This window comes from Sus scrofa, chromosome 17 (assembly GCF_000003025.6).
Source record: "Sus scrofa isolate TJ Tabasco breed Duroc chromosome 17, Sscrofa11.1, whole genome shotgun sequence".
In the NCBI taxonomy this organism is placed as follows: Eukaryota; Metazoa; Chordata; class Mammalia; order Artiodactyla; family Suidae; genus Sus; species Sus scrofa.
The window spans coordinates 40,339,978-40,353,221 of NC_010459.5; the positions used below are offsets into that span (position 1 = coordinate 40,339,978).

General features: G+C 42.3%; 1 protein-coding gene across 5 annotated transcripts in view; it reads left to right on the forward strand.

Annotated features, from left to right (window-relative positions):
• The window catches only part of RPN2 (ribophorin II), a 56,503-nt gene that overhangs the window by 17,614 nt on the left and 25,645 nt on the right, over positions 1-13,244 (forward strand). For all 5 annotated transcript variants that reach the window (XM_021077219.1, XM_021077220.1, NM_213941.1 and 2 more), the window contains 6 exon segments: positions 14-189; positions 4,599-4,674; positions 5,918-6,052; positions 8,151-8,327; positions 10,244-10,362; positions 11,316-11,421. In XM_021077219.1, coding sequence (XP_020932878.1) covers positions 14-189; positions 4,599-4,674; positions 5,918-6,052; positions 8,151-8,327; positions 10,244-10,362; positions 11,316-11,421 — 789 coding nt within the window.

Consider the following 13,244-nt stretch of genomic DNA (forward strand, 5'->3'; position numbering starts at 1 on the left):
AATCCTCCCCCAGATCTCTATTTCAAATGAGACCAAAGATCTGCTTCTGGCAGCTGTCAGTGAAGACTCCTCTGTGACCCAGATCTACCATGCAGTTGCAGCTCTCAGTGGCTTTGGCCTTCCCTTGGCTTCCCAAGAAGCGCTCGGTGCTCTCACTGCTCGCCTCAGCAAGGAAGAGACCGTGCTAGCGTAAGTCCTCATCTCCAGCGCATCTCAGCCTTCATTTGTGTCACCTCCTGTCCTGAGACATGTCATCCATGGGTTCAGCAGATATTTTCTGGGCACCTGCTGTGTGCCGGGGGCCCTGCTGGCACTGTAGGTGTCATATTGTACTAAGGAGGTAGGCTAGGTAGGGCCGCCCACCTCCACATGCTTTCCCTCAAGCTGCTCAGGCAGAAGGCAAACACTGAGTCAGAACATGGAGACACTGCCTCGTAGAGACACACTGCTACTCTAGGAGCAGCCGAGGGAGAGTGGGGCCAGGGACCACGTGCCTCCCTTACTGAGGCTGGGCCAGGCCACAGTGGGATGTTGCAGTGGACGCTCTGCTCTGGAGAAGGACTCTCAGGGCCCCTTGGAGGTGTGGGAGACAGCAGCTGGTGGGAGAGGTTCTCGGTGGGGAGAGTATTCTAGAAATTAGACCCTGTCCCCTGCAACAGACTCAGGTGAAGGAGAAAACCCTCTAGGAAGGAACGCTAAACAACAATATATGTAGTGGTTTTTTTTTTTTTCTTTGACACAAAGTATATATTTTTCATTTTTTGTGTGTCCCCCATTTAATTACAACCCTGAGTGATATTGGAACACCTGGACTCTTGCTCATCATTCAGCAAGACGTTAGTGACACCAGTACCCTACTGCAGAATAGTTCAGTTGCTTGCCAGGGTTGGATTTTGTTTTTTTGCTTTTTGGTTTTTTTTTGTTGTTTTTAAGAGCCAAAATGTTTCTAAACTGGAAGGTTTGTTAAAGGCAGGGTTGCAGGTCAGTCAGTGTCCTCTCTGGCACACCCACACCCTGCTCATATTCACATGGTCAGTGATCAGTGACTCTGGGGCTGCTACTTATCCTGGGGATGACATTCTGTGCATACTTTGCCCAGTGCTTGACCCTTGTGGTCCCTTCACTTTAGGTCACATTACTTTGATCCCTTCTCATAATCCCTCGTGGAATTGCCTCCCCAGTCACCACCATATCTTTTGTCATGAAATCAGTGTCAGTGCCTCACTCTTCTTGAGAAAAATCTCTCCATTTCCTCCCAAGCAAAAAGGGAATTCTCTACCCCTCTAAGACCCAGATCAGAAAGAAATGCAAAGGAATTACATCCATTTTAGAGTCAGTTAGACTTGGGTTTGAACACCAACTCTGTTTCTTCCTTGCTGTGTGACTTTGGGCAAGTTACTAACCTCTCTGAGCCTCATCTGTAAAATGAGACCAGTAATCCTTCCATCCATAGAACAAATGTCAAGATTAAATAAGATAATACATATGGTTGGCCTAATACAGTCTTAGTGGTTATGGAACAAATAGGAGTTCGTGCTCGTCTAGAGCATTTCCTTCTTAGGTCCCTTTCTTAGCGAGCTGGTTACTTCCTTGGTTGTATTGTAGGTTTTTTTTACATTGTAAGTTTGTTTATTTTTATGCTCAGAAAGCCTGGCTAATGGTAGGTGCTCAAGAAAAGGTTAATAGGAGTTCCCGTCGTGGCTCAGTGGTTAACGAATCCGACTAGGAACCATGAGGTCACGGGTTCGGACCCTGCCCTTGCTCAGTGGGTTAACGATCCGGCGTTGCCGTGAGCTGTGGTGTAGGTTGCAGACGCGGCTCGGATCCAGCGTTGCTGTGGCTCTGGCGTAGGCCAGTGGCTACAGCTCCGATTCAACCCCTAGCCTGGGAACCTCCATATGCCGCGGAAGCGGCCCAAGAGATAGCAACAACAACAACAAAAGACAAAAGACAAAAAAAAAAAAAGAAAAAAAAAAAAGAGAAAAGGTTAATAGAGCCTGGAGCTAACTTTTGTTTCTGTTCTATCTCATAAAAAGCTTCAGGTAGAAGGAGCACATGGACCTTGGGATCAGAGAGAACTGTGTTCAATTCCAGACTCTTCTATTTAATACCTCTGTGACTTGAGCAGGCTCTTTAGCCTCCTTAAACCTCAGTGTTTCTGTATGTAAAGCAGGAAGAATACCATCTGTCTCATAGGGCCATTGTGAAGATCAAACTGGCAGGATGCCTTATATGGTATTACTACTAATTTGCTTTGTTTAGGGAAATTGATATAAATTAGGACTCTTCTAAATGGGCCTCCTGCACTTAATTGGACTTACTCTAAGGAGTGAATGTTCATAAACTTGTGTAGAATGGAAAAAAAATATTTATAGGTTTGAATGAACAACCTGAAGAGATGCTGTTGTGGTCTGTCATAACCCAGTTTCTTTGAATCATCTGCTGTATATTAGCAAGACAGGATCTGCTTTCTTAGTGTTTGAATATAGTGCTCCCTCCAGAGGGAGGGAAATTGCCGATTGGGGAATAAGCAATTAAAGCCAGTGACAAAACTTTTCAAAAGCTACGTGAATTAATTTCATTCTAAAACCTTCTGAAGTTGTTACCAGCATGATGCTCACTCGTTCCAAAGAAGAGAAGAACGATATCTTAATTGAAAAGTTCTTTCTAGACTATCCTAGCAGGCTTTTCTGTGCTCCGCATTTATCACGGGCAAATGTGGGGTTTTTATCTTGTTTGAAAACGCAGCTTTCATTTTCTCAAGTGCACTGTAACAACAGGCATCCCAGAGGGGTGGTTGAGCACTCGGCGGCTTCCCTCTCTGAATTGTGACTCTTTTCCAGCTTGCCGTCTGGACGGAACTTTGTTTTCCATGGAGGGAATCTAAATTGTTAGGATCGCGAGGAACAGTCCCACTGTACATGCCCCAACACACTGACTTGATAAATGGTGGTTTTACACAAAGGCCTGTCATCTCTTGGAAATTAGGGAACCATTCTGGGTTTGAGCAGCCATCTGTGTAGCCACCAGGGGTCCTCAGCCTTCTCCCTTCCACCCTGAAAAGCACCATTTCTCTTTTCTGCATTGTCCACATTAAGAAAATAGAATCTAACAAAAAATCTTATGTGGGTATACTTACTACATTCCACCTTAAACGTTTACCTTATAAAAATACACTCATAAGTGGATAAAAATACATTAATAAACCATAAAAAAGAATGAAGTGCTGATACATGTTACAGAATGGATGGGCCTTGGAAACCTAATGCTCAGTGGAAGAAGCTAGACACAAAGGGTCACATGTATATGATTCCATTTGTATGAAATCTCCTGAATAGGTACATCCATAGAGACAGAACACGGGTTGTGGTCTGAGGGATGGGGAATGGGATGAAACTATTCAAAGGGTGCAGGGTTTTCTTTTGGACTGGTGGAAATGTTTTAGGACTAGATAGAGGTGGAGATTGTACAACATTAGGAAATATACTAAATGCCACTGAATTGTTCACTTTCAAATGGCTAATTTTATGTGAATTTCACTTCAATAAATTAAAATGTGTATATACATATACAACTGTGAGTAAGGATTAACAGTTACAGCACTGTATGACTTAGTAAAACATAAATTTTATTAGTTGGAGATTGAGTAAATCATGGTTCATCTAAGCAGTATAGTGCTATGTTATTGTTAATAAGAATGAAATACGTGTGGAAAGATGTATACAGTCTATTAAGTTAAAAATAAATTGCAAAAAAACCCAAATAAATTAGAGAACAGTTATCTTTTAGGGGTAGACATTACAGAAATTTTAACTTTCTTCTTTACTAATACTAATAACAGATATGTACTTTCATAATCAGAAATAGGAAAAGAAAAGGAGAACAGACTCTGGTTTGAGAACCAAATCTTTTGTTCTCTTCATCTTGTTTAGGGCCTAAAGAATGAGTGACTCTCAGGTTTCCCAGCAGGATTATAAGCACAATCATTGGCCACTCAACATGTGCTTACCAAATACTTCCTGTTTATATTGCATTAACTTAGTTTCAGAAAAGTTGCTCCAAGTTCTACCCAACAATCTCCATGTGTAGATTCCACAGTATTTCTTTGGTCTTGGAGTAAGAAAAGTAGAAAATTTAACAGGCAGCCAACCTTTGCCCAGCACAGGGCCTCCATCCAACATGGGGGTGGCCAGATAGAGCCTTGGTCAAATTGAATACTGTTTTCTCACTAAGAGTATATCTCTTCTCAGTCCAGTTAAGTCTTAGTCCAGTGTTCTATATGTGATGCCTTTAGGAACCAAGCACATTTTCAGAGGGGGCTGAACTGGTGCACCCTCTCTTCTCTTTGCCCTCAGTACTTACGTGGGTCCTGTTGCCTGAATTGCCTTCTCTCTAGCTTTCATGAACTTTGTAATGTAATGGTCTTTGGCACATCTTTCCCAACTAGATGGTAAATAAGCTTCTTCAGGGCCGGGACTGACTTAAACTTCCAGGGAACAAGAGCGGGATATTTGTGAAGATACCCCAACACGGGAAGGGGTAAGTAGAGGAGGGTGAGAGACTTAACATTTATTGTGGTTCTTCTCTCTACTTTCCAGAACGGTCCAGGCTCTGCAGACAGCATCCTACCTGTCCCAGCAGGCTGACCTGAGAAGCATCGTGGAGGAGATTGAGGTGCGAATTTATTTTGCCTAAAGAATTTCCCAGCTCCTGTCTTTTTTTTTTTTTTGTCTTTTTGCCATTTCTTGGGCCGCTTCCGCGGCATATGGAGGTTCCCAGGCTAGGGGTCGAATCGGAGCTGTAGCCGCCGGCCTACGCCAGAGCCACAGCAACGCAATGCAGGATCCGAGCTGCATCTGCAACCTACACCACAGCTCACGGCAACGCCGGGTCGTTAACCCATTGAGCAAGGGCAGGGATCAAACCCGCAACCTCATGGTTCCTAGTCGGATTCATTAACCGCTGCACCACGACGGGAACTCCCCAGCTCCTGTCTTTGAAACTCTTTAGAAGTCTGGTAGATAGACGTGAATGCTTTGTTTCAGCTAGTGACATTTCCTTTCATATCCATAGCACACTTTTGTCCTTTGTATCAGAGCAGTATTTCCTAGGGAGTATTTGTTAGGCTAGTATAGTTACACAGTCAGTTAGACAACAAACTACTTCAGCCTTTAGTAGGTATGGTCTCATAGGCCACAGATTTTAGGGCCTAACAAATCCTGAAATTCATATATTTTTTCTACTTCTTTGTAATCTCAGGCAAGTTATTAATGTTTGAGCCTCAGTTTCCTTATATGATGGTGGTTGGGAACAAGTGACGTTCTAAAGAGCCTAGTGCATAAGCAGTGCTCAGCGAATGGTCACTGTGGTCTTTGTTATTGCCCTGTCCTTCCCTGTGCCCAGGACCTCCTGGGCCACTGGCCAGTGAAGACAGGTGGTCTGACAGCGTCATCACTGGATGCCCCACGGGCAGGTGTGGGAGAGCAGTGTGTCTCTCTCTTCACCTTTTAGAGCGTTGGATAGGGAAGAGAAATCCTCTGCTCTACAGGTTGTATCCAAATGGATGGCCATCAGATCCATCTGTGTCACGATGCTTCTTGGGTTCAGTGCAGTCTGGCCTTCTGTCCAGAGCATTTGGTGCCTTCAGCACCATGACTTCTGGGCTTGGGCTTCAATACGGGGGGTCAGGGAAGGAACGCTCCCAGAGGTGCAGAAATACCGTTCTCGCCAAAAGCCTAGAGGATGTGCTTTACACTGTGCCTTCGCACCTTTTTTGAGAAAGCACTAAGTAGCTGCGTGGTCTGCAGGTGTAGAGTAAGAGTTCTCAAAACCGTGTCTGCACTGGGGTGACAGGGCTTGTACATCTCATTTCTCTTATTACGTGAACTTCCAACCTGCCTCTGTTTTGTCGTGTTAGGACCTTGTCGCTCGCCTGGATGAACTGGGAGGTGTGTATCTCCAGTTTGAAGAAGGACTGGAAACAACAGCGTTATTTGTAGCTGCCACCTACAAGCTCATGGACCACGTGGGGACTGAGCCGTCCATTAAGGAGGTGCCTGTCTATATAATAGTTCTCCAGTGTGAAACCCAAAGGCATTGTTGACTTTATCTGCTAAGGATAGTGTTTTCAGAGAGGGCTGTTCCGTTAGCTTTGGGGTGTCTTGGGTTAGGTATCGAGAATGAAAAATAGAAAACTCTATATAGCCTGTTCTCCAGAAACTGGTTGTCAGTGGGCTAGGCATGGACGCTGGCCTCAGAGGGCTATGGACGAGTCATGAGGTAGAGTGGCCAGAGGGCCAAGTGCATTACTCTCGCGCCACCTCCCTTTCCTCCTTGATGTGCCTGCTTGTCTTGTGAATGCTTTCCACGTTGGTGGCCCATGCAAATCTTCTTTCTCTTGAGAAGTGCCCTGCACTGCAGAATTGCCTGTTCTCCCCCCCACCCCCCTGCCCCCATCCTCAGCAGTGGCTAAATCTGAGCTAATCTCTGCTGATTGACTTAGTTCACTGAGAGGCATGTGTGTCTACCAGACATCCGCCAAGAGTTAATTCTTTTCTTTCATTTTTTTTCTCTCAAGAGGAGTTTGTTAACCTGAAAGAACTTTTGGCTGGAATGTGTATGGGAAGTCTTTTGAGTAGGACCCTCTTTGTACCCCTTGTTTATGAGAAGGTTACCAACCCTTGATCTAAAGGACTTAAAATACAAGCTGCTGCTGTTTTAATTTCAGGAGGAGAGATTTGGGTTCTAAAAGTTAGAACTTTTATTTCTTTAGGCATTGTGAGTGCACTGTGAGTTAGGTGCCGGGTTTCAAGTAAACAGTAAATAATTACCTGTCTTGAGTAATTTGAGTTAATTTCATGTTTTCTCTGGAGGATATGATCTAATAATTTATTCATGGATTGGCATTTTTATGTTGTCTTTCCTTCATCCTAAGTGTAGGTCTAGAGATACCACCCTCTACTTAAATTTTTGTTGTGGGTGAAAGTGCAAGAATAGGCGTCTGATGGTACGAATTGTTTAGGGATTCTTTATACATGGTGTGGTAGATGAAATGGCGATATTCTACATAGAAGTACTTCAACTTCCTCTTGCTTTATTCCCAAGCTCCTACTAACCAGGTATTTGGCTGGAATAATTGTGCTGTCACTGCTTTTGACATAACCATTCTGGTGAACATTCACCCATTTTAACATGTCAACAGCTTAGTGATGGAAAATGTAATTGGTACAATTAAAGAAAATTATTTCATGTCGACTGTGAATAACACTGTCGGGAACAAGGGAGCTCTTTTGTTAGATGGTAGATTTAAAAAAAAACAAAACTGATTGAAGTGGAAAATGTTTCCTCTTAAGCAAACAACCTCTAGAATTTTAATAATGCCTTTTAGGTTCTACTTTTTTTTAAAAAAATTGCTTTCAGTTTTCTCCTCTAAGCAACCCATTAGTTCTTAATGGAGAGTTATTTTAGTTTCTCTCTAATGTACATTTTGGCTATAAAGTTTGGTCTTATAAACATAAACTTAGCCCCAGCATATTGCGTGGAGGCAGGTTTTGAAAGAAGGTAGCTTAGCTGAGAGGGTGAGGGGAATCAGGAAAGGCCCTATTTTATTATGGAAGGACTTTGGAGACAAACAGACCGACATGTGAAATTTGGTCCTTCTTTTCTTCCTGTTCTAACTTGTTTCTTAACTTGCTTTAGCTTCAGTTTCCTTATTTGAAAAGGATTGATAATATCAGTCTTTATAGGATTTTTATCAAGATTTGAGTAAAGCCCCTGTCACCGTGCCTGGCACGTGTAGGCATGGAATAGGTGGGTACTGCTCTAGGTGTTTTATGATATGCTTTCAGTCTCAGTTATCGAGAAGTACCTTGTACTTGAATAATAAACATCCATAAATGGTTGACAAATAAATGTATGAATTTCTATTTGTACTAGAAGATGGGAAAAAAACAAATTCAAATCTTAAGCTTAATTGCAGAATATTTGCTTCCTCCACCCACCCCTATCAGTGTGGATTAATAGCTAAAAGATCTTCCGCGTGAACACCTGGAAACAGATAAGGGTTGACTTGAGCCACGTGAGGAGGGTAGGTGGCTGTCCCACCTTCCCGGCTGAGGGGGATCTCAAGCTGTGTTTCCCCTTTCTTTTAGGATCAGGTCATCCAGCTAATGAACACCATCTTTAGCAAGAAGAACTTTGAGTCACTCCCAGAAGCCTTCAGTGTGGCCTCTGCTGCCGCTGCACTCTCCCAGAATCGCTACCATGTGCCTGTTGTGGTTGTGCCTGAAGGCTCTCCTTCCGACACTCAGGAACAGGCTTTCCTGCGGGTATGACTTCCAAGCCCCCACTGTGCTGCTCTGACTGCCATTTCCAGTGTAAGGCTTCCAGAAATCCAAAGACTGGTACACAGCTGACTGTAACCCTCATGAGGACAGACCCCATAAATGAAGAGCAAGCCTCATTTCCTTTTGCGTGGAAATAGGAATGGCCACTGGGTGAACTAGTCACAGAACCCTTCAGATCTTTCAGAAATCCCTTTTTTTCTAGAGTACTTTAAATAGTAAGGCTTTTAATAAATTGCTAGAAAATTGCATTTTTGGAGTTCCTAAGTTCAGATGTATAGGGAAGTCCTCTAAAATGTATTTTCTAGTACCAAAACTTTCTAAATACATTATTTTAAGACAGCTTTTTAAATTCCAAGGTAATTCTGGTGCTTATCATTGTTAAAATCAGTATCAGGCCTTTTCTTCCTTGAAGCCAGCCTCTTGATAACATAGCCCTCCCTCTCACTCAGCAGTGAGCCCAGACTGTTTTTGTTTGTTAACTGAACAGAGCAAAATGCACACACTTAGAGTTTTCCATTCAAATAAGGCGTTTCTTGCTATTGTTTGGAAACCAGGGATAAGCTAAAATCTTTATAAGAAATTAGCATTTTATTTATGTCTAAACATGTGGATTCCACATAGGACAGTTCCACCTGTCCCATCAATTCCTCTACCTTGAAGGGCCCTGCACATGTTCTGAGGAAGTGCCCTGTACTCCAAAGCTGCTTCTTCTGTTTCTGCTTACAAGTCACATCCCCTCACCAAAGACTGGGGTGAGAACTAGCCTGATTAACATAGGTCACCATGAGTCAGGGGAGCTAAGAGAGCAAAGTAGAAAAAATATTGGTTTTTGATAAGCTGGGGTTTGAGTCCTTAGCCATGTGGCCTTTGGCAGCCCTGTAACCTCTTGTGGGCTGTTTCTTCATCTGTAAAAGAGAGATCATGTTATCTATCTCAGACGATTGGTGGGAGGATAGATATATGGGCCTAGCCTGGAATTTGACGGATTGTTCTCTTTCAACAAATGAGAGTTACTCGTGTTAGCCGTATTTCTTCAATTTTTCCATTGCCCATATCTACCTTCCTAAAGTATTTTTCTTTTTCTCTCTTTTTTTTTGGTTGTGCCTGCAGCATGCAGAACTTCCTAGCTAGGATCGAACGTTTGCTATAGCAGTGACAGACAGTGCCAGATCCGTAACCCACTGAGCCACCAGGGATCTCCCTAAGTGTTGTTTTTTGGTTTTGTGTGGGTTTTTTTTGTTTGTTTGTTTTGGTTTGGTTTTTTTTTTTTTGGTTTTTAGGGCCACACATGCAGCATATGGAAATTCCTGGGCTAGGGCTTGAATCAGAGCTGCATCTGCCAGCCTGTGCCACAGCCACAGCAACGGCAGATACTAGCCACATCTGTGACCTACGCTGCAGCTTGCAGCAAGGCTGGATCCTTAATCCACTGAGTGAGGCCAGAGATTGAACCTGCATCCTCATGGAATCTAGTCAGGTTAGTCACTGCTGAGCCACATGGGAACTTTTTTTTTTTTTTTTTGGTAAGATGCTTTAGTAGAGTAGATGGATCAGGGGATCAGAGAGAAGGAAACGTTAGCTGTGTGATCTGGGGCCAGTCCTTTTCTTTTGCTGGGCTCTGGTTTCCTTATCTGAAAAATGAGATCATTGGGTAGGATCATCTTTAAGATCTTCCCAACCTCTGTAACATCTATGATTTATCCCATTCCCAAACTAATTATGTTTTCCTGTATTTGTAGACCAAAAGGTCAGTGACAGTTTCCCAAATTGACCTGATTCTTCCTCTGTAGAGCTTGCTCCCTGTGGATAAAGGGATAAAACACCCACCCGCGAAGCAAAATCAGTACTCCTCTCCCTCCTCTTTTGTTGCTAGAGATGATTTAAAAATTTATTTCCAGTTGCAGGTCACCAACGTTCTGTCCCAGCCTCTGACTCAGGCCACTGTTAAACTAGAACATGCTAAGTCTGTTGCTTCCAGAGCCACGGTCCTCCAGAAGACGTCTTTCACCCCTGTGGGGTAAGTCCTGAGCTGCTCCCTGCAGGCCGACACGACGGTCTTCCTGTTTCAGAAAGTTAGCCTGCAGCCAGTATCACCCAGATTAATGTGGTTATTACCAAGATCATCAGGCCACATTCACATAACTTGAAGACTGTTTGTGCTTTATTTATAACAACGTGTCATGAACATTTCCCTCATAGGATTAATGTTCTTCTGCAGTCTTATCTTCCGTGGCTGTGTGTTATTGTTAGATGAACTGTTTTTAAACAGGGTCAGTTTTTATCTGAAACTTTCCTAAGTGTTAAATTAGTAAGTTAATGAGATTGGGATCTTTGAGTTTTAGAAAGAAAACATGTTTTCTTACCCGGTCGTAAAGATACATAGACAATATGTGAAATTCAAAAGCAAAACCATTTTTAGGGATGATCAGTAGAGTGGTAATGGATTTTGCTGTGTAGTTAAAGAGTTAAGAATTCTCTTCCATTTTTTTCTACTTTAAAATAATTATTAATATTTTAGAATTAAAGTAAAATAAGCCCTTTTTGGGAAATTCACAAAGCACCAGAAAGTAGAACTAATGCAGAAAATTACATACAATTATACCACCCTACACTAACCTCTTTGAACATTTCTGCTCTTTTTTTTTTTTTTTAATCATAATTGGTATTGTACTGTAGACTTACCTATTTTGCATTTAACTGAGGAAGTCTTACCTGAAGGAGGTGGAATTTTGGGGAGCAGAGAGAAGGGAAGAAGGAAAAGACTGGAGACTTGAAAGAGTTCATTTTGAAGTCTTCCCCTCATTATAATCTGTGATTGATCAGGAGGTGGCCCAAGGTGGGTGGGAAGTTGAAAAGGAAAGAGGAGGTGTAGCCCTGGGCTGTCTTAGGGAAGGCCTCGCTTTGTAGCGTTTGCTACATTCATGATTTTACTGTGTGAGTTCTTGCTAACCCCACTGTCATTCTTAACAGAGATGTTTTTGAGCTAAACTTCGTGAATGTCAAGTTTTCCAGTGGTTATTATGACTTTTCTGTCAAAGTTGAGGGTGACAATCGTTATATTGCAAATACTGTAGAGGTAAGTGCTTTTCTTGTCATTCCCATTGCCATGTTAATATACCCAAGGAAATGACCAAATAGGGACACAGTATTAAGGATCTGCTACACCGACTTCACTTCCAACCAGCTTGATGTGAATATGCTAGGAGAGGGATGGGTTTTGAATGATGCTGCTTGACAGACTTGGCCAAGAACTTGATCAGAGCAAGTTTTCTTCTGTTTCTAAATTATTCATTTTCCATTATAGTTTAGGATTACATCTTACATAAAATTTTGGAAATAGAAAAAATAAAAATCACTCTTAATTCAGGTGTAACTCTGTACTTAAGATGATTGCTGTGGTTGGCCATGATTGATTTAGAAAAGTGCTTGATGTTAAATTAATGTTTAATTAAGGGACCAAAAGCATCAAGTGACCTATCACCGCACCATAGCGAGGTTATCTGGGGGAAGAACAAAAGAAAATCGGCAATCTTTCATAATGAACTGTGTTTCAGATGTTTAGCTGTCTCTACTTGTGCTGAAGATCCAAGTGGTTTTAAGGATGGAAAGCTATGCCTCATTTATCTGATGCTTTGTGGGAATGAGGTATTTCACATTAGTGGTTTTCCCAGCTAATTGAAGTTTACCCCTTCAGGCACTGTGGCTTTCTTTTTAACCTTTTTGGATAGAAGTTTATTTAAGATGAATTCCGCATTTTCCCCCTTTCTTGAACCAGGATATGGTTTAACCTTCTCTTATTCGGCTTAGGATCACCAGTATGAACCCTTTATTGAATGGCTGTGACATGAGTAGCACAGTTCTGTGTGCTTTTGCTTTTATCATTTTATTCTTGCGACAGTCCTAACAGATGCATGGAGTCCCCTTTGTTTCTTAGATGAGGCTCAGAGGGATAGAGTAACTTGTCCAAGATCACTCAGTCTGTCTGTGCTCAGGTGGATCCCCTGCACAATATCAGTTTGGTCAGTGTGCCCTGGTGAAATACTGAGCTAACTTAGAGGCTGCAGAGCTGTGTACAGTCCAGCAACTGGCCTTTCTATGATATTACTTTCTCCTTTCAGCTGCCATTTCTCAGCGTTTCTGCTACTGGGTCTTGTTGCATCTACTTGACCACACTGTCATGCATTTTGTTGGGCCAAGGCAATTTGAAGTGGTACTGTCCTTTTCCTGAATAAACATACGCTGTTTGTGACAACTGTTTTCTTCACTTTAAATTTTCCAGTCACTTTTCTTTTTTTAATTAAACTTTTTTATTTTTTCATTTTGAAATAACTTTAATTTTGGGTTTTTTTTAGTCTTTTGTCTCTTTAGGGCCGCACCTATGGCATATGGAGGTTCCCAGGCTAGGGGTCGAATCGGCTTACACCGCAGCTCACTGCAACACTGGATCCAATACTATTAACTAAACTTTATAGACTTAATTCAAATTCTACTAGTTATCTTACTTATGTTCCTTTTCTGGTCCAGGATTCAACCTGGGATCACATATTCTTTTAGCTGTCATGCCCTTTTAGCCTCCTCCAATTTAGAATAATTTGTCTTTTGTGACCTTGACACTTTTGAAAGGTACTGGCCAGTTTGTAGAATGTCCCTCACTTTGAGTTAGTCTGATGTCTCCTCATAATTAAATTCAGATCTTTTGCAAGAATACTTCAGAAGTGCTGCTGCTTCTCAGCACATTCTGTTAGGCTGTTGCTATGTCTCCTTGTTGGTATTGTTAACCTTGATCCCTTGGTGAAGGTGGTGTCTGCTCGGATTCTCCACCGTAAAGTTGCTCTTTTTTTTTTGTTTTATAATTAAGTGTCTGGTGGAGTGATATTTTGAGACTCCGCAAATATCCTG